Here is a 20,770-nt window from a genome sequence, read left to right as displayed (position 1 = left end):
AAAATTAAACCAGTAAAGAGTATTTGGAGGAGAATAAATGTACACCATACTTATAAAATAGAGCAGTTAAAAACGTTGAAACTGAACTTCAGTTGGTTACCACATGAATGTGAGCTCCTGGTATGTGGGTATCTCTTTCCTGGCAGAAAATACCACCATCCAGGGAGACTTAGACTGTCTGACATGTAAGTTCTGCACGTCATAGTGTGAATGTTTGTAGCTTGTGTGCTACTTGGCCACACTAACACAATGAACTCAGCTGAGAAACAGGACTTCACTAGTCTCTTAAATGTTTATCTGTTAGATGACAGCTTTACATTGACCTGGTATTTCATGCAGAAATGGGCAAGCAAAAGAAAATGTCTGTTATGTGAGGATTAAAGAGTTGGAATCTAGTGAAATTAGTGGTAGTTATTAATCAAGTTACAGCAACACTAAAGCTCTTAATCCAAATCACAAAATTTCTGTTAAAGATTGATCATGATACCAAAACCAAAATCCATAGACACACTTTTGCCTATACATCAGGTGTTAAGTTCAACAGCATGGTTACAGTGAATTGGCATCATCCAAAGTTTAAATGGATATTTCTTTTTTCCTCTGACTTTCAGTGTCTGAGGGTTATCTTCTGTCCTGTGATCACTAATGGGATCACTTTCCTTTCCACGTCATCTAGGGGTTTAGTCATGTCATGACCACTTCTATTTAATTTGTTATGCTTTCTCTATATAGGATATATTTTTTTTTCTGTAGGGAGGGGAGCCATACAATTACACAATGCTAAGCAAAACTGAAGGTCAAATAAGTTACTTGATAATAATAAATAAAACAAGCTCACAGCCACAAGATTGACAGCAGACTACACCACTGAGTTTTGCTGTTCTGGCTAGGACAGATGTGACAATGATATTTCCTTGAGTAAGTTGCAGATGCAGCAAGAATACCTTAAATAATTTTTGCAAATACAGCTAAATCAAGCCAAAATAGGTTAAAGACTAGACAAGGCATGAGAAATCATAAGACCTGGTGGGTAGCTATTATTAAAAAGCTTTCTCTCAATACAAACTGAAAATTTTTCATGGATGAAGCATTTTTGACATAGCTTACAAAGCACATGACGAGGTCTTTGTAAACTCAGAAGCAAAATCCTACCAGCACACTCAGGCTTTCCTAATTAATAAAATTATTTCTGTCAGTAGACAATATACGCAATATACAGTCTTGCACTGAGGACAGATATCTTAACAAAGAGAGAGCTAAGAGAGTGACTAAAGAGTCACATCTTGAAGGCAAATGTCTGAACAAAGCAGGAAGATGTGTAACTAAGCAGCAGTCTACAGCACATAATTCATATTTTGCTCTTGTATTAATCTAGCTATTACTCAATATAATGCAGTACTATAAAACTTTTCATACTAAAGAAGAAATAATTGAAAATGTGATGCACTCTATTTTATTATAGCTTTCAGTACCAATACTTCAATTTTTGTTAGCTTGTAAATGATTTTCTACACTAGCTGATAGAGAGAGAGCTATAGGATGACAGCTGGAGATATTGAAAAACATTAACTCAAACCATGTAAAACATAGTGGCATTTAAAAGTGATTGGAGTGAAATGGTATTTTAAAAGCTGATGTAAGTGCAACATTGCTTTATGGCTATCTAGCTGGGCTTTGCAAGTCTTAACAGCTCCTTTTTTTTAAATCCTATGTGAAATCCCAGCTTCCTAAGTTAAAGAAGTGTGTTGCAGTTGGCCTGAATAGGAACAGATCTTTTATTCATTTAGATTTCTTAATGATCTTTAGCTTGTGATCATATGTGCATGATAATGATGCTGTGAAAAATAAACAATTATGTATTTGAGGCTGACAATCTCAGGAGTAACACAAGTCTTTTGGAGAGGCAGCTGTTAATATCTTTCATTTTGCCATGGTAGAGAGACTGTGTAGTAAAGAGAGTGCAGGGAAAGCACCTCTAAGGCTCATATGTGGTTTCTTAGAAATTCAGTCAGCTCAGTGGACACCAGAATCAGCTTTCTCATCTGATCAAATTGTCACATAATTAAAGGAACAGTGTTCCCATCCTTGGGTGGAGATCATTCCAATACTGTAACCTTAGAGTAATTTCAGAACTTGTGTCTTTTTCCAGCCAAGTCAAATCTTTTTATTTCTTCCCCATTTGTAGGTAATCTGACATCAAGGAATAGCATGGTCAGGGATGTGATCTGACAAAAGTCTAAATCTGCTTGGAAAGGCCTGTAGACATCTTACTGAATGAATGGAGAACTTCTGCCTCTCAGATAGACTGGATAGCAGGAGAATGATCACAGACCAAAGTAGTTCCCAACCAAAACTTGTATTAAACTGGTTTTGAGCAGAACTGGCAGGTGGTAGTGTGCACCCAGTTGTGTAGAGACTGTTTCTGGACAAGGTCTGTTTCTGGAGCAGGAAAGCTCTGTGCTGTGTCTAACCTGAGCTTGTTAAAATTGCAGTTATTTCTACCTATAATTCATGGACACTCATGGAAAAGCTCAGAGTTTAGAAAATCAGAACAGCTAAGCAGTCACTGCAACTTTTTTTCTTTTTTTTTGTCTTTAGGTTTACTACTGGAAAGTGCAGAGTTTATCCAGAAGGAGTAGACGACATGTAGAAAAAAAGATCTTGACTTTCAGGGGAAACAAGACTTTTGGAATGTTACCAGGGCTAGAGCCCTATAGTTCCTACAAGCTGAATGTCAGAGTTGTTAATGGTAAAGGAGAAGGACCAGCAAGCCCAGACAAAGTATTTAAGACCCCTGAAGGAGGTATGAAATGAAAACCCTAGATATTAAACTTAAATGGGGTTTACTTGGACTTCATAAAATAATAATCTCTCTCAATGCAGTAATATTCTTAAGAATTCATAATGAATGACCTGTTTAAAGTTAATCTACTTTGTATTTACTCTATGTTCTTTTTAAAAGTTCCTAGTTCACCTTCCTTTCTGAAGATTACTAACCCAACATTGGACTCTTTGACTCTGGAGTGGGGTTCACCCACCCATCCAAATGGTGTTTTGACATCATATACACTGAAGTTTCAGCCAAGTAAGTTAAATATTAATATATTTTGGGGGTTGGACTTCTGATCTTTCAAGTCCTTTCCAACCCAAGTCATTATTTGATTCTGTGATACAACTCTAACTTAGGCAATGTGTCTACCAAATAATAATCCATTTATGAAGAAAAACTTATGCTAAATTTATAATGTACAAAAGATATGATTGCATTGAAAATGTCAAGTTTGAAAAAGACTAATACATTTTGATAATATAGACGACTGTACTTGGAAATCTTTTCTTGAGGTAGTAGAAGGTTAACATTTTTATTACTTTCATTACTTCAAACCATAATTCACAGACAAATGAAGGTAAGATCCTACATATAAGTGGCATCCAAGTTAGATGCAAGATACTACTACTTACAAATTCTGTATTCTAACCGCCGAGAAAATGTCATTAGCAGTAGACCAAAGTATGCCAAATTATATTGTTGTCTGCTTTTCCAATTTTCATGATATAATAATCTTAAAAAGAAAAATTTATAAATGTGCCCATTTACTCATCTCAGAGCTATTAAATCACTTCTTTTATATCCCAGCTGCTTACTTAGCCCAGAAATTTCTCAGCAGTGACAGTGGTAAGGAAAGAATTTCATGTGCGTGGAACAGATAACGGAAATTTACTTTCTTCCACTTACCAAGTCCCACTGTTCTTTGGCATTAGACACAAGGAGCTTCAATGTTTTCTTTTCCTAAGCATACTGAGCTTAGAGTTTCAGAATTTTTCAGTGGTCAGGGAGAGCTTCAATCCTGCATAAATTCAGGTGATTTGAACTGAACTCATTTGCCTTGGATTCAGAGATTTATGAGAATGAAACCTGATCTTAAAAAACTTGCTGGTGTTTCCTATCTCCCAGTTGGATTTTGGCACCTTTATAAAAAGGTGACTTTCTTTTGAAAGTGTAGATGCAGAGACAAGCAAAAAAAAAAAATACATACAAACCAAAAGCCTTTTAAAATATAATGACAGTGTGTGTGAGTTTCCTAATTTTTTTGTATTTTCTTTTTTTTTTGTAACAACAGTCAACAACACACATGAATTGGGTCCCTTGGTAGAGATAAGAATTCCTGCCAACGAGAGCAGCTTGATATTAAAAAATTTAAATTACAGCACCCGGTACAAGTTTTACTTTAATGCACAGACTTCAGTTGGATCAGGAAGTCAGATAACTGAGGAAGCAGTAACAATTATGGATGAAGGTAAGATATGTATGTATAAGGAAAGTCTTTTGAGTTTAAAAACCACTACAGATTGTATTAAATATCTAAAAATTGCTATTGCTTCCTTCCAGTAAGGAAATAGGGCCAAGTAATTTGTTTTTTCCTAGAGCTTTCCTAAATGTGTCATATACCAATAAAGTATTTTAAATTTTTTTAAATAAAATACATGTAAAGGCTTTTTGCTGTAGTGGGAATCCCCAAGAAGGTACAAAGCCTTTTCTTTTAATATCAACTCACAACCTCTAAGACAGGCATTGGCTTTTCTGTGCTTCAAGTTTCATTTAACTTTACATTTTTAGTGGTTATTGTCTATTCACCTGTTCTGCATCATTGACCAGCTTTGGTTACAGAGAAAAATACTGGAATAATGCAGGTTTGTGATTAGAGGAAGTTATTTACTTTTTTTTAGTATGCAAAAAAAATCTAAATTGCTTTCACAGAACTGGCAAAAAACTGGGAAACTTGAAATAAATTTGTCATCTATGGCCCCAAGTAACTGTATAGTATTTAAAACCTACCAAGTATATTGTCAAATCCTGTCACAATTGATTTTTATATTTGTAGCCATTCTAGAGCTTTGTTGAAGTTTTTTTTTTAATTAAATATGGATGCTTAACAAAATAAGAATAATTGAAAGCCAACAGGAAATTTGGAACTTTTTTTATCATTTTGATCATCTTAATATTAATAAGTCTATTTTGGTAACATGTTTTCACATATTTTTATGCTCATTAAAATGATGGTTTATTGGAAGTGCCATAGATGATTTGCTAGTCAATGCAATTTCTCTGTCAGGGTATTAAGTTTGCATATGAACTGTATTTATTTTAAATCTTGCACCATAACAAGCATGACCAATAAAATTTTGTAAATGCATGTACAGTCATTTTGTCTTGTAGTCTGTCAGGGTTCAGCATAAATGTATTGTTTCTAATTTATTTGAATTAATACATTTTATCTAGTCTGCATGCTTTTTATAGTGAAATTATATGTGTATGTTTCCTTTGGTGTTGTATCTAATTATGTAGTGTTCCTATTCTTGTTTTCCTCCACTAAAGCTGGTATTCTCCGTCCTGCTGTAGGTGCAGGCAAAGGTAAAATGAAACTGCATGGTTTATTAATGTGTGGATTTTGCAGTGTTTCAAATGGGGAAATTGCAGTGGTAAGGACAGAAAATCTTGGATTACACATTTTTGTACAAAGTATAATCAGGGCTAGAAGAAAACAGTTGTGGAGGTTTTTTGTTTGGGTTTGTTGGGGTTTTTTTAAGGAGTCCAGAATGCTTATAAACACCTTTCATCTGTTTGTTTTGCCACAGAGTTCCAGAGGAATTCATTAGCTTTGCTTTAGCAAAGTCTAATTATTTCTGAACATTTAACAGATGTATGTCGCTGTCATAAATATTCAGGATCCAGGTGCACTAGCACTGATTAGCTGGAGTAGAAAAAACAGCACTTTTGCAAAGGAGATACATTTACTGCTTGGGCCACGTGCATTTTTTGTTTCAAAAAACTATCTGCAGTGTTGTTCTCACTGTGGATTACTGCTACCCACTTGAACACATTTAGTTCATTTGCAAGCCAACTGTGCAGAGGAGACAGATGACTGACAATACCCTCTGTCTACTCAGTTTGAGCATCAGATTGAAGAGACAGGCAAATGTCTTCCCACTGTTTTAGGTTCACAGACCTTGTGAGTGAGTACTGGAGGATATTTCAGTTAGTACGAGCTAGTATCATTCTTATTCATTAATTCTGGTAATATTCAGTTCTTTATGATGCAGTTTTGCACACAGTTTTAATGAATTTTGATATCTTCATTGTCAGAAGCAAAGGTTGTCCTGAGGTAGCTCAAACTCAGGAATATCTCTCTATACAGAGGTGTTGTTGAATAGCAGGTGTCATTAACACTAATGAGCATGTGTGCCTCAGATTCTCAGACCATAAACATCATAAGTCAAAATCTGTACATGAAGTACCCAACATTTTTAATAAACTTGGAAGAGACAGCATAAATTATTTTACATATAGTTTCTTTTCACTTGATTATCAGGTGTTGTGAATGATGGCCATAAGAAAGAAATTCATTCACCCAGTCTGCTATAAATCAGACAATATATAAATATATAAATGCCTGCATTTGGGCATATATAATACATGCTTTTATATGAATATATATAAGTGTATTCTGATATCAGATGTGTTTCTGGCAAGTGTGTGAAGTTGTGGAATTATTTTGATGGCAAGTCTTTTTTTTTACTATTTTACTCTAGTCATTGCTGAAAAGTCAGCACAGATTGGAACAATCAAACTGACTTTAGTCCTGGACATGCACAGCAGAAATGTAAATTAAATCATTATTCATAGCTGACTCTTAAAACTCATGCAAGGAAAAATGGATTCTCTGTGTGAAACTGGAGTCTAATTATAGCTGTATGTGGCTATCAGAAAGCATCTTATTTGTAAGATTAGCTGGAGCGGCTCACATTTCAGAGCTGTCATCTCAAATTCTCTGAAAACTAAGCAGATGTCTTTTTTGGGTCCACGTTGTTTATGGTTTCAAAGTTTTCACATATTCCTGTAGCATATAGCTCTTGCAATTACAAAGAAGACTTTGGGCCTGCAAACAGCACAGAACTAAAGCCATGACATCTGTTAGGACATCTGGGTTGCTGCAGTCTGAGATTAATGTTCTCAGTGGTTACTACAATACCATGTTAACTGCTTTGCCACTGCTCAGGGACCACGAGTAAGGAAAAGGAGGATCGTATTATCAACATCAAGCACCAAATTAGTTGGTCTCAGGAGTGGGTGGATTTGGAAGATAGAAGTGCTCAGCCCAGTCAAAAAGTAGCTGTACCCAGCAGTGAACTTTCCTTTTTCTATTAAGTGCAGGAGGGCCTATATGTCTATACAGTTCTTATTAATTTGGACCCAAAGCCAGAACAAATTTAGACCACAACCATTTTGTGGTCTATCAAAAACGTATCAGGTTTTTAATTTTGAAGGGCAGAACTTACCAGGAAAATGTAATTATCCTTTTTTCTTTTGATTGAGCACACTGATCCTGGAATTTAAGTAGACAGGAGGTCCCAGATTCAGCTGGCCTAAACTGCTGAACTGAAATTTCTGCATTTGGTGTTTTCTACTGGATAGCTGCCTGTGAAGCCCTGCAGCTTGGCCAGCCATATACATTAGACACATGGGCCTGGAGGAATTCAAATAGTTTAAACCTTAGTGAGCTGTGCCACTTGGGACATACTTAATTTCTCACACTAAAACTATAAATTGAAGTGCAGAGGGATATATTGCTGTGGTAAATCTAAGGATCTTAATAGATTCAATATTTTTAGTGTTGCAAGCCTACATGAGTAAATCATTAGATGTTATTTACCAGATCTAAGCTATTATATTATGGTTGATAATCCTATTTGACTTGCACTGTCATTTCTCCTTTCTAATACTGTGGTGTTATGAATTACTTAAAATTGGTCAAATTAATGGTACTACAAAGAAAAAAAGAAAGAATTTTTCTTAGCAAGCTATATTCTAAATGTGTCTGAAAACTTCATATGTAAAACAGAATTTAGTATCTAACATTAGGTATTATGTTAGGTACTAAGCGCACCCTGGTATTACCATTAATATATTGGCATCTAGCCACAGGCATGAGGCAACAGAGATGTGAGAAAAATGGAGGAATAACCCAATTACATATAAAATAATTATAATAGCACCTGCAAAGTGACTCAGGTGATCACAGGAGTCAAGTCTTTTCTGTCCTTTTCCATAAGAAGTTTGAAATACCTGCCCTGTACAGGAAGGAAGAAAATTCCAATTTGACCAGTGGCAGAAATGAAAGTTGCTGGTTAAAATAGAGTCATAGGGATGCATGGTTTTTGTAAGCTGAAGTATAGGGAGTCGTGGCATGGCATGGCATGTCAGCCTCATTCCCCAAGCCTTCTCATTTCGCTTTTTAGTTTCTCTTTGATTTAGTCAACATTTACACTTGAAAGCAAGGACTTCTAATCTGCATGCATGCCAACACTGGTATCTGGTAGTCTTGAAATGGAATCAAAATAAGTTTGTGAGATCACAGTAACCTTTAATTGTAGCTAGTGCCTCCTGTCACTGATACTCAATCTGGTCTGTCATCTTCTACTGAACTTCATATCTCAAGTACCAGTGACAAAAAGTACTCCCTTTTGTTACACGGGAGATAAATAAGTAGTCTGTCCTCTGGGTTTGAAGCTATTCTTTTGGGGTTTTTGAATGAATCACCAGTATGTAACTCCTCACTGTGGGCTGGAAATCAGTCTCAACTGAGTTTGTGTCTCTGATCTCTTTGAAGAAGATCATCTCAGTTTTCTTTTTTCTGTACAAAATGCAGTTCTTTAAATCATTTTCTCTGCCCACCATCTGTTTTCCCTCTCTCTTGAATAATTTCACATAATGTCTCCATGTCTTTTGCTCACAATTTCAAGCTGCTTTTACAGTCAAGTGAAGTATAGTATTTTTGTATTGCTCCTTCAGCCACTCTCCCCCTGTGGACTCCTTCATTATGTATTTGTGTGATTCTTTCAGTACAGCCTGCTATGCAGAACCACTCTTTTGTCCTCTTTCAAGTTCACTGGGAACAATGCTGATTCTTTGCATGACTAGACTAGAGAAAATTATTATTATCACTGTGCAAAAATTCCTGAAAATGCCTTTTGCTTTGTAGATGTCATGCTACATGCTCATCAGTGACATAATTTTTTGCATTTCTTCTTTGGCTTTTGTATTTCTTACACTACAGAAATGCTCTTGCAATTGATCTAAATAATCCCAGAAGTGACTGATGCACATTTCTCACTGCCAGAAATTGAATTCTCTCCTACTGTTATACTAAAGCTTGAATTTCATACTACAAATGTTTAAAAGGCAAAGGAAAATAAACCACTTTTCTGTATCTGACAGGCCCTGGCAGAATCTATTGCCTTTGTCCTTCATTTTTTTTTCTTTTGTGGGTGTGGGTTTTATCCTTTAAATTAACTTTTCTCTTTATATATGCATTTTAACTTAAATTTCTATGATATATTATTTTGTGGGGATTTTTTTTTTCATTTGACACTAGTCTTCAAATTTATGCTTGGCACTGATGCAACATTTTTTCCTGAGTATCGGGTGAATTCCATGAAAATTCCTAAACTTTAGTCACTTTGGGGATTGTTTGATTTATTGTTCTTCTGGACAAAATCTTGAGAAAGAGTACAATTTCATTGTTAAAATACCTTCCAATCTCAAGTCCTGTCTTATTAAATTCTATTGATTCTGCAGCCTGGCTATAACTGTTATTTGTAGGAACTGTGTTCCTGAAAGGCTGAAAAATTAAATAAAACTCTACCAAAAGTCTACAGTAAAAAAGCACTGGAATTAATTTGAGAATAGAAGAAAATTTAGCTTCAAGCCTAAGCCTCTTTCTCAACAATTGGCAAATGCTTTTATATTATGCTTTTATGCTTTTATATTTTATACAACATGAATGAAACCATACTTGGAATTGCCAGCTGAATTTTCCCTGATGTCGAGGCAGGAACGAAATAGCTTAATTAAAGGAGATGAATAAGAGTAGGTCTGTGTAAAACCTGTAGCTTACTAGCAATGCATTGCCATGTATTTTAGAGTGATGCTTTTGCCAGCAGTGCTGCACAGTGTGGGGCATGGTTACAGATGAGAGAGCACAGTGCTCTGCTCTCCAGTGCAGTTTCCTGCCCGCCCCTCTCCGCTCCTCTTTCCCAACTGCCGCTCGCACATGCTGGGAGCTTCTGCCAGCTGACAATTACACATTTGCCATTTGTGAACAGTGCTGGGAAACATATTGAAGAACTGAGAGGTTAATTATAATTAGAGGTGTGGTGATTGAGGAGACAAAAGAGTCTGGGTGGATTGACTACAAGCTTTAAATGTCGTAACCAATTCACCTCCAGGCTTTCATCACCTCAGGATCCATCAGCCTTCTTTTATGTCCTTCTGTGTGTAGTCATGTTGCAAATATGGCACATTTAACAGACTTAAGTAAAGCTTGGCAGGCCTGATGGCAAATGAGATCAAGCAATAATGCAAAAGAATTGCAAAAATAAAAACTTTTCAAACAAGCACGCTACTGAACAAATTTCCTGGTGCACCTTATTTAATAGTTAAAACTCGCAGAATTTAAATCTGACCAAATACTACATATAGGTAAATCTGTACATACATCTATTGGTAAGAATCAGATATGAGTACATTTGATAAATATAAGCATAAATTAGTCACTTGAGAGAATTTAGAAGTAAGATGGCAAGGAAATTATGGTAACTTTCAGAGCAAACTTGATTGTTTAATCATAGGAACACATGATCAATCATATGAACAGAAAGACTTTTACCAGATACTTTAAACTAGCAGGCAACTCTTTAATGAGAGCAGAAACTGGAAATTGGACATGGAAAAATACCCCAAAAGATAAGATCAAGCGATTATTGAATTTGCTTCATAATTCAGAAACTCTCCATAATCTGGAGTCTTTTGCAGAAGATGAGACAGTTTCTTTCATCCCCAAGTGCTTGGGCATGAGAAGGAAGAAGTTAGGGGCAATGCTGTGGCATCTGTTTGCAGGATATTATTAAGATTATTGCTAACAGTTTTTTCTGTCCTTAATATTGTGACAAATATCACTTGTACGGTTGGGCTGCTAATTCCCATTCCAGCTTCCATTCCATGGAAGACCAAAATCCAGGACAATATGACTTTGAGAAAATGCAATTTAATGAAACAAAACAAAGTCATATTTCAAATACAAACCACTTGTTTTCTTGGCACAGCACAAATGCTGAGATTGTTATTGCAATAAACACCTGTTCCTATGTCTAAATCAGGAAGGAAGTTTATACATCCTGTCTGCAATCTCAGACTCTGCACCCTCCTAAATTTAGAGATTGCTTTTCTTTCTGAATCTAATACCCTTGGATTACCATGTTGTGTATTTTGATACATGCTAGATTTCCCATAGACAGCTCTGGCTTTGGTATTTCTTAGGATGGTTGTTGTGACTTAGAGACCTAGATGGCTCTTTTTTTTTTTTTTTTTTTTTTTTTTTTTTTTTTTTTTTTTTGTAATGTAGTGCTTTCTCAATTATTTTGTTCAGGTGGTTTTAACAAAAAATTAATCCATTCTTTATTATTTAAATAATATATTCCTTATTTTTTTGGTTGGTGATAAAAAATTATTCTGTACAACACTGTAATAATCAGAATACATTATAATAAGAACCGATGGAATTTGCCTTAGGTATTAAAAAAGTACTCAGAAACTATAGGTTTCTAGACATGGTACTCATATTATTTCATCTGTTCTAGGGGCCCAAGTAAGCCATTTTCTCTGTGCTTATAACTTTGAACTTTTTCCAGCTGGCCATATGGACAAAGCCAGCCTGGTAGAAGAAGAAGAAAGTAATTTAAGTGGATGGATAGATAAATTCTGTGTAGCCTCTTTTGCCTTGATAACAGGCTTTTGTTCATTTTATTTTCTCGTGTAGATGAAGGCATTGGAATTTTGTCATTTGTCTTTACTGAGACTAGATTTTTACCTCTGATGTTTCATGGTCCTTTGGGAAGCATTTTTAATGTTCCTAATAGAAAAGCTGTTTTTAGCAGGATAGAAAAGTCAGTGGCAAAGTGAAGCATTTTCAGTTAAAGCTAATTTCATACATCTAAGGAGCATCCTCTTTGTATCTGCCCTATACAGCATTAGAACTATTAAAATCTATTTTTTCATTAATCTTAGGCAAGCAGAGACACTGAGCTATATGTTGATTTGTAGCAAGTGTTACTAGCTTGTTACAAAGAACGAAGGTATGAGCAGAGAAGTGGCAAAGAACCAAGGTATGAGCAGAGAAGGGGCTAATTTCAGAATGCTGGAGAGAGAAGCTCTGCTTTTCACAGATGTGGGCATTCTGCATGTCTGTGAGAAGTGCTGTTGTCTGACTGGAATGGCAGCAGGGAGACATGGTGCCCTACAATGGGCAGCTCCTTGCATTCCAGTCCTTCGTGTCCTTCACTCCGGAGTACTCTGATATTTGCTTTCCAATATCTGATATCTAGTTTTCCAGCGTCTAAAGGTGCCATGAATGCATGATATTAACAAAAGCTGATTTCAGGAATGTCCTGTGAAAGCAAAGCTTCCAGTACATACATACTTCAGTTTGTTTTCAAATACATGTGTATCACTTAGTTGTTTCATATTTTAACAAGTAAAACTATTTGAAACCTGCATGATCTTAGAATGTGCATGTGTTATTTATTTAACAGGTAAGGTTTTCCTGTATTAGTTAATTGCTACTTTTTGATGCAAAATGTTTTTACTCTTTATTTTTTCTCTCCTACTATCTCTGGTGATGAAGGATATTCAGAAATCCTTTTTGCAACTTCCCCAGTCATGCATACTGTCCGTCCAACATTCTATAAGGGTATTGTCTTCCTTTTTTATCGCTATCCATGCAATAGAGCCAAAATCCTGTAAGGGCTTGCACTTGGGGCATTTGCAGTCCATTCACTGCCACATGCCATAAAGGGAGGAGCTTACCACCTTCATGCCTCCCTTCTGTCCTACCATTTCCCATTACCCTGACACTGTTCTCATCTCTTTCCAGCTGTCTGCATTTTACTTCCAGATGAATAGAAATAATGTTTTTCAGAATTTTGGCAGTTAGGTACTTTTTAAGTATTTGGCAGTTTTTATGGTACAGAGCATGCTCATTAAAGTACATAGATTTTACTTTCTAATTTCTTAGTGTAGTAACTGGGGTTAAATTTCAAAATACAGTACTTTAATCACTAATTTCCAGTAATGGAACCAATGAAAAATGTGCTATACTTTCCCTCTATATGGTCTAAATTAACATAGTAACTTCTTTTAATACTTTTTTTTAAATGTATGAAGTCACAACTGCATATTCTGCTTTGTTTTTCTATTGTGTATTTAGTTCAACCACTTTATCCAAGGATCAGAAATATTACAACAGCTGCTGCTGAGACCTATGCCAATATCAGTTGGGAGTATGAGGGACCAGATCATGCGAACTTTTATGTTGAATATGGTGTAGCAGGCAGTAAGAAGTCATTTCATTAAATTCTGATAAAGTTTTGAGATGTATTTTGGATTTTTTATAGTAAATGGGGTCTTAAATTGACCCAGTGTTAATGATAGCTCTTAAATGTCTTAAATTATTTTATAATTTGATCAGGAAGATCAAATAATTTTCATTTGAATAAACATCAATGCTTAGCATGTTTTTGATGAATAGATAAACATGAACCTTTGTTCCTTTGTATTATTTTATAAATTCTTTTGAACATGAACTTCTAAAAACATAGTTTGCATGAAGTTGTTTATCATGAAGCGATTACATGTGTAAAAATATGATTACTTGCATTAAAATAGGATACAAGGATTTTCCTAAATTATGCCTAATTCAGGGAAAAAAAAGATTAAATAAGATATCCTTTGTTAAATTAAACCTTAAAATAAGATATGAAACAATTTATGTGCCCTTATTGCCTAAAACCAGGTTTAAAACTTTGATAATACTGGTAATAATTAGAACAGAGTTAGCTACTAAAAGCAAGATACTTCTTCTCAAATACCCCATCCTTCTAAAGTTATGTCAAAAGGTGACTAATCTGAAAATTGGAATAGAAATGCATTTTTCTGGATATTGGCCAAGAAATAGCTGAGACTGTCCTAGAAGAAAGATACAAGGGAGATTCAGATTTTGAAGTAGAACTTCTTGACCAAAATAAATATGGACTGAAACTGCAAGTGTCATTTAATAAAATGTCTAAAATCTATTTTAATGTATCTCATAATAACAGGTTCAATAAGCATTTTAAAAATAAATTAAATTTGTATTTCTTTAGTACAATGGAACAAATGTTTAAAATAGTTTCATAATTACTGTACAATGAATTCTTTAATATGTTGCATGCAATTTATTACTCATAATTTTATATAATTTTTTTTGAGACAACAGCTATTTGTCTCAGATGATCCATAGATTAGTCAAGTAACTGTCAGTAGTATTTTGTCTAGAAACTTTCAGTAATACGGATAAAATTAAAATACCAATTTGTTGTTTTCCTAAAATTTTTATAGGCAAAGAAGATTGGAAAAAAGAAATTGTAAATGGTTCTCGAAGCTTCTTTGTCTTAAAGGGTTTAACACCAGGAACAGCATATAAAGTCCGGGTTGGTGCTGAGGGCCTGTCTGGTTTTAGGAGTTCAGAGGATGTGTTTGAGACAGGTCCAGGTGAGGCACACTGTACCGCAGTACATTTCTGTATCCTAGCCAGAATCGTGTTAGACCAATGCCGAAATGCTGAACTGCTTCTAGCCAAGAGATGATGCAGCTAGAATCTTTGCATGTTCCTTTCATAGAGCAATGTTAAATCATTTTATAAACGCCTAAATAATGCCAGTTTATTTATGTTTGAATTATGAATGTTACAATCCTTTCAAATCACTCTACTTGACTGATGTTTGTACTAGGGGCAATATATGCCCTGCCCACACTCCATCTGTGTGCTGTGCACTGAAGATGACCTATTTCTAATATTTCCAATTAGTATAATTACAGGGCTGTATTTAAATAATGCTGCTTTTTATAGGGCTAAAATATTTGCATAATCAGAAAATGCAGATTCGATTTGATGTCTCATGTAATCTATTTATACCAGTGTTAAAACATTCCTACTTGTAAATCTCTTTTCCTGCCATATACTAGTTTAATATAGATTTTGATGTCACACGTATATCCTGGGAAATCAGTAAGGCTGTTTATGTTCATACTGCAGTCCTATTTCTTTGTAAGCAAATCAGCAATGCCTGCTAGTTCACTCAGGAAAAAGATTCTATTGGAAGGTTCTTTGATGTTGTGCTGAATATTGTGTTGCCATCACATGCCATGCCATCATCATGTTCTTGGTCAGCTGTTATTATTTTTGTCTTTGCCAGCCACTTCTGCTCATTCTAAGCATTTTAGCCAGTGCATAGTTATACAGCAGTAGCCCCACCAACTCCAGAATGTTATGTTATAAGAAAGTATTTTAAATATGAAAGTACACTTGAACATTATGTTATATTTATCAGGCAACAATATAGATAATGGGTATGCCAGTTTGTGAGTGAGCACTTTCTAAAGTCATCATTTTTTTCCTTTGATTTGTTCAATTTCTGTTCACAGTTTATCATGTTGCAGGAAGGTTTGAAAACATAGTGCTGAATAACAGTGCCAGGCAAATATGTACAGGCTGAATACAGAGCCAGGAACAGCTAGTGGTGCAAAAGCCTACCTGTGAAATGCTATGCGTATACACATCTGAAGCCTAAAGGAGCAGAAAAAAAGGATCAAGACAAGGATCAAGACTGTAAAATAATTCAAAACAAGTTGCATGGAAACCTTCCCAAAAGCATCTCCCTGCATAAAAAGTACTGAGCCAGTAGATAAGGATTCCTGTACTTACCCAGTCATGTTAACTCATGCCCTTTTGTAGTTAAGGAAGAAGGGACTTTAGACACTCCATTCTCCTTTCTAGTGGCAAGTTGCAATGTTCAGCATGAAATTTTAAACAGCCTATTTCTTACAGAAAAACCTTGTTTCACACTGTCTTCAGTCTTGGTCAAAGCTTTTAAACACTGCAAAAAGATGGAGTGGATAAAGAGGCAAACACTGGAGTATGTCCTTGTTAGGAATGAAACTTTGATATTTCAAATATGAGGCTTTTCCCACATTTTTTTCTTTGACAAGCATTCCTATAGAACATCTTCATAGTGTGCAGGTTTATCCTTTTTGAGCATTCCTGGTACAGTGTTCTGCATTGGTTCCTGCATTAGTGGTTCACCAAGATGCAAGGTTGTTCTGCCTGAAGCGAATTATTTGCTTAGCATAGGCAGGAAATGTGCCATTTTTAAAGAAGCACAGAGATCTAGAAACCCTTTCCTACTGGAAATGCAGTAAATTAATACAGGAAGCTGCATAAGTAAGTTTTCATCTTCCTATCTATCTTGCATATTTTTATGCATGAGGTTTTTGCTTGATTCTATTTCTTACTGCATTTGAATGTGAATTGTGCTTTTGCATTTTGTTACAGTATGTATTATACAACATCTAATGTCCTATTATGAATGCAGATGCACAAAACTCAAAATAATTTTAACGTTAATATGAAAACAAAATTTTCTTTTATTTTCACATGTAGCTCATAGGAAGATTCGTTTTGTGATATTTTTAATTGCCACTTTTTAATATTTTATGTATATATATTTATGTCTGTTTATATGTGGCATAAAGAGTAGAAATATTTAGGTATATAAACTATATATGAGATGTAGAGACTTTGATGCAAAAATAGTTTAAATTCTTGTGCATATAAGAGTCACTTTCTAAAATATAAGAAAATATAAAAAAGGGCTGAGATCTGAGTGTATCTCCAAAATAACCGAGCACATTAACTCACTGAATTAATTAGATCAAAATCAAGTCATAGTCCAGTGAGACCAAAAATAAGCATTTAAAGAAAAAGGTAATTTTAGCATAGTACTTCTAAAGTGGAATACACACTGATCTTCTGTATGGAGTGGACTGGAGATACTGTACATCAGAAGAACTTTGTGTTTCCATAGAATCCATCAGGAATGTGGGACCATTGACAGCTGCTTTTCTAAGATACCTGTCTCACACTCCTTAGCTAGAAAATTACACTGAGACATTGACTTGCATTCTGTCAGTTGAGCAGCTCTTCACAGAGTTTCAAACTCTTGGGTTTTGGGTCTGGAGAAGAAGTTGAAGAATGAGTAAGACAGGTTTGGATAGATACTCATCTTCCTCCACTTCATATTTTTTTGTTTGGAGCATGTATCCCTAACTCCTCTCACTCTTCCACTTTCTCCCAGCAGCTAATCCTAAATCAAGTTGCCTGTAGTGTATTTCCAGCAATAGAGGACAAAATTAGCTTCACCAGAATAATCCTACTGTGTTGGAGACCAGTAGATCCAGACCTTAGACCACATAGTTAATTCTGTTCTTCTTACTGCCTGTAGTGTTTTCTTTGTAGTTTGCTTATTATTTACATTATATTCCAACTAGAGTCAGCATTTGGAGAGAAATAGTGCCAAGGGAAGGCTTCCCACCTCACTAATGCTAAATCATGGCAATCATGATAAATTAATTGTAGGATGAGGTATGGGTTTGAGGAAAGAAAGAAAACCTGATGCTTAATAAAGTTTTAAAGGATGCTTCATTGTTGATATTTAGTTGAAATTTAATGTTAGGGCTCTTGAATGATCCATCTGTTTCCCCATTTTAGAATGATGGAAATACATTAGCTTATCAGTATTGGCTTTTTATTCATCTTGAGAATGCAATTGACATATTTGTGTGAACTACACCTTGCAACTTTATTTCAGGAGTTTCATTAATTCGAAATAGTTGAGAATAGTTTTGAGGTTTGTGGAAAGTAATGTAGTATGTGCAGAGAATTTGCAAAGTAGGTGCTGAGCTTAAATGTTAGCAGACACTTTATATACTGAAATATGCATAGGTACTTGAAAATATTCTGAAAAATGGAAATACAAAATACAGAATAGCTGTTTTTCTTAATGCTATCTATTTTTCACAGTGAGTGTTATTCTTTAATGAACATTGTATTTTCTATTATTTATCTGAATTAGCATAGCATTTAAATGCAGCAAAACATATTTTTTCTTCTTTTATCTCTAGCAATGGCAAGCCGGCAGGTAGACATCGCTACTCAAGGATGGTTCATTGGTCTCATGTGTGCTGTTGCTCTTCTGATCTTGATTTTACTGATTGTTTGCTTCATAAGGAGGAATAAGGGTGGCAAGTATCCAGGTATGCTTTGTAACCAGGGTGGTAAAATTCATCTGTTGGTAACCCACTAAGACAGATCTCAGGCTTACTGGAAAATTACATTTGCTGCTGATTTACATTTACACTGTGTATATGGCAAATTGTTGGGCTTAGCAGGAGCCATCTGCCTTTTGGGAGGAAACCTACATCTATTTCAGCATAGGAGAAGGACCTTCTTCATTCCCAGAGGGTCCTGTCAGTGCATGACCTCTCTAAAGAGGTTGAGCTTTGTTTGGAACATCACCACCAGTGCACATTGCACTTTCTGAAGTTCAATGCAGATGAGTTTAATCCATTAACATGAGTTGAGTTACAATTTGTTTGGTCAGAAAGTCCAAATCATAGCTACTGGTTACTTTAAATTATGAAGAATGCATGCTGTAGGACAAATCTCTTCATATGTTATATTGTTTCCAATACCTTGAGTTACTTCCCAGAATCTGTGTCATCTTCAGCCTCTGCAGTTTTTCAGCTAAGTTTAAAGTTACCATTATTTAGTTCGACTGGGATTTTTTTTCTATATTTTTTTCGTTCTAAGAGGAGGTGTAAAATAAATGGTTTTTTATAGTATGTTTAGGAATGGCCAAGTATGTTTAAAATTTTTCATTAAAAATTGGAACTAGACAATGTATGTCTTCTATCAAAACACTCATCCCTCCTGGTGTACATTACAAAAGGCATATATTATGTGTGTGTATATATGTATGTGGACATACAGGTATCATATATATCTTTCCCTAGTGTTATATTTCTTTCTATGGAGTAGCTCCATAGACCAAAGCTCTCTTGAAAAGGATAGTGAGAACCACTGTACCTTGCACAGTACTGCTGGATAGGATCTCAGAGCAGCTGTTGAGGTATGAGTGACTATGAATGAACTTCAAGTGAGCATCCAAGGATAATCTGATTTTTCATTCTCCTGTTCTAGCTGCAATAGAAAGTACAGTTGCTAAGTTTCATGTAAAATCTTGATTTAATGAAAAATTTATTTTCTCCTAAGGTTTGGGAATAAATATCTAGACTCTAGAATGCTTATTTAAATTCAACTCAAACTTCTTGAAGTCCATACTGTTAATTTGGGCATGAAAAAGATGGATGAATTTAAAAAAGTATAAAAGAAAAATCCACACTTTGTTTTATTTTCTTCTGCTTATTTTGATCAGTGCATTTCTAAAAACTTGGTGTCAGGGAACACTAAGAACTTCAGCTCCGCACAGGGAAATCTGCTGGAATAGAATAGTAGATTATTTTTATAAGAAAATGACATAATTAAGTACAAGAATTCTATTCTGTTAGATTTTTTTACAGAGAGAACAAAGATCTGTAGTGACAGCAAAAATTAGGTAAGAGAAGTTTCTGTTCCAGCTGCCTATGCCTATGAAGAAAACAGATGTTTAAGAAACATATGGTGTTGCATAGGGTTATATGACAGGCTGAAGACATTCTCTTAGGGGTTTTTTTTTCCTAATATTTTGATTTTTTTAAAGAGAAATGACATAACAGAGGATATAGAAAAAGTGATTCAGGTGACTGAAACAAGTGAAATGATGGAGCTGAAAAGAGTAGGGAGGACATGGAGTGAACCACCATCTAGAGCAGGGTAAAACAGAAATTTTGACTAAAAGTGTGGAGGGCAGTTGGATGGTAAGGTTGTCATTACTTTGTGGATTCTTGATATTCTGTCTTTTTTGCTGCTTCTGCAGAATTATTACTTGCAAGGTATATGTTTTCTCATGCACAGATACCTATGCATATACACAGACATATATATAAAGGTGGACCTGGACTGTTTTTAAGATTTCCAGAATCAGTTTGTACTACTGTTTATAGCAGTGACTCTGTATTTCTTGGGTCATTGCAAATGTACTGTTCCACAGGTAGTGACAAACGGAAAGCGCTAAGTTATGAAATCTATGAAAATTTAGGTTATGAACTGTTTTTCATAATAATTTTTTGCATGTCATCCTGAGGTTGCCTGTGGTTTGTAGAAAGTAATTCATTACTTCAGTATGAAATTATAGCAGCCTGATACATCTCAAGGCCTTATGTGTTACTGCAGTTACGGACTTAGTAAATACTGTCAGGAATGATTAGTATCCTCTTAAATAATGGCACATAAATCAGTGATGTAAAAATAAAGTGTGGAAATTACCAGAGTAAAAGACAAGAGATTGTGTATTGGATTATATAACTGTATCTGCTGGACAAGGGAAAGATTGGAATATATGCAAAGGTAAAATGAAAATGAAAGGTAAAGGGAAGAACCATAAATAGATTTCTTAAAGTCAGTATATTGCTTTAACCTGTGAACAATCTTAACTTATAGGAATACATGTCACCTGTAAATACCTGACTCCTCAGGTGCTTGTGGGTTTCTGTGTCAATGTGCTACATTTATTATGTTATAGGGACAAGTTATATGCCTAGATTTATTCCCACCAGTGAACAAGGATTAAACCTAAAACCAGAATGTGCGAGAAATACAATTGTGTAAAATTTAGGTTCCAG

At 35.1% G+C, this 20,770-nt stretch overlaps 1 protein-coding gene across 8 annotated transcripts in view; it reads left to right on the top strand.

Annotated features, from left to right (window-relative positions):
• NRCAM (neuronal cell adhesion molecule) overlaps nucleotides 1-20,770 on the top strand; it is a 111,586-nt gene that overhangs the window by 78,281 nt on the left and 12,535 nt on the right. For 4 of the 8 annotated variants that reach the window (XM_058805667.1, XM_058805666.1, XM_058805668.1 and 1 more), the window contains 4 exons: nucleotides 2,599-2,803; nucleotides 2,963-3,085; nucleotides 4,122-4,298; nucleotides 18,113-18,244. In XM_058805667.1, coding sequence (XP_058661650.1) covers nucleotides 2,599-2,803; nucleotides 2,963-3,085; nucleotides 4,122-4,298; nucleotides 18,113-18,244 — 637 coding nt within the window. Of the gene's footprint in view, nucleotides 1-2,598; nucleotides 2,804-2,962; nucleotides 3,086-4,121; nucleotides 4,299-5,377; nucleotides 5,414-12,740; nucleotides 12,807-13,322; nucleotides 13,449-14,491; nucleotides 14,645-18,112; nucleotides 18,245-20,770 lie in introns of all 8 variants that reach the window. The other 4 variants (XM_058805663.1, XM_058805662.1, XM_058805661.1 and 1 more) reach the window with 2 other exon arrangements.

The sequence above is a fragment of the Ammospiza caudacuta genome, chromosome 5, assembly GCF_027887145.1.
Source record: "Ammospiza caudacuta isolate bAmmCau1 chromosome 5, bAmmCau1.pri, whole genome shotgun sequence".
In the NCBI taxonomy this organism is placed as follows: domain Eukaryota; kingdom Metazoa; phylum Chordata; class Aves; order Passeriformes; family Passerellidae; genus Ammospiza; species Ammospiza caudacuta.
Note: the sequence above shows the minus strand (reverse complement) of the source record. Positions and strands in the feature narration are given on the sequence as shown.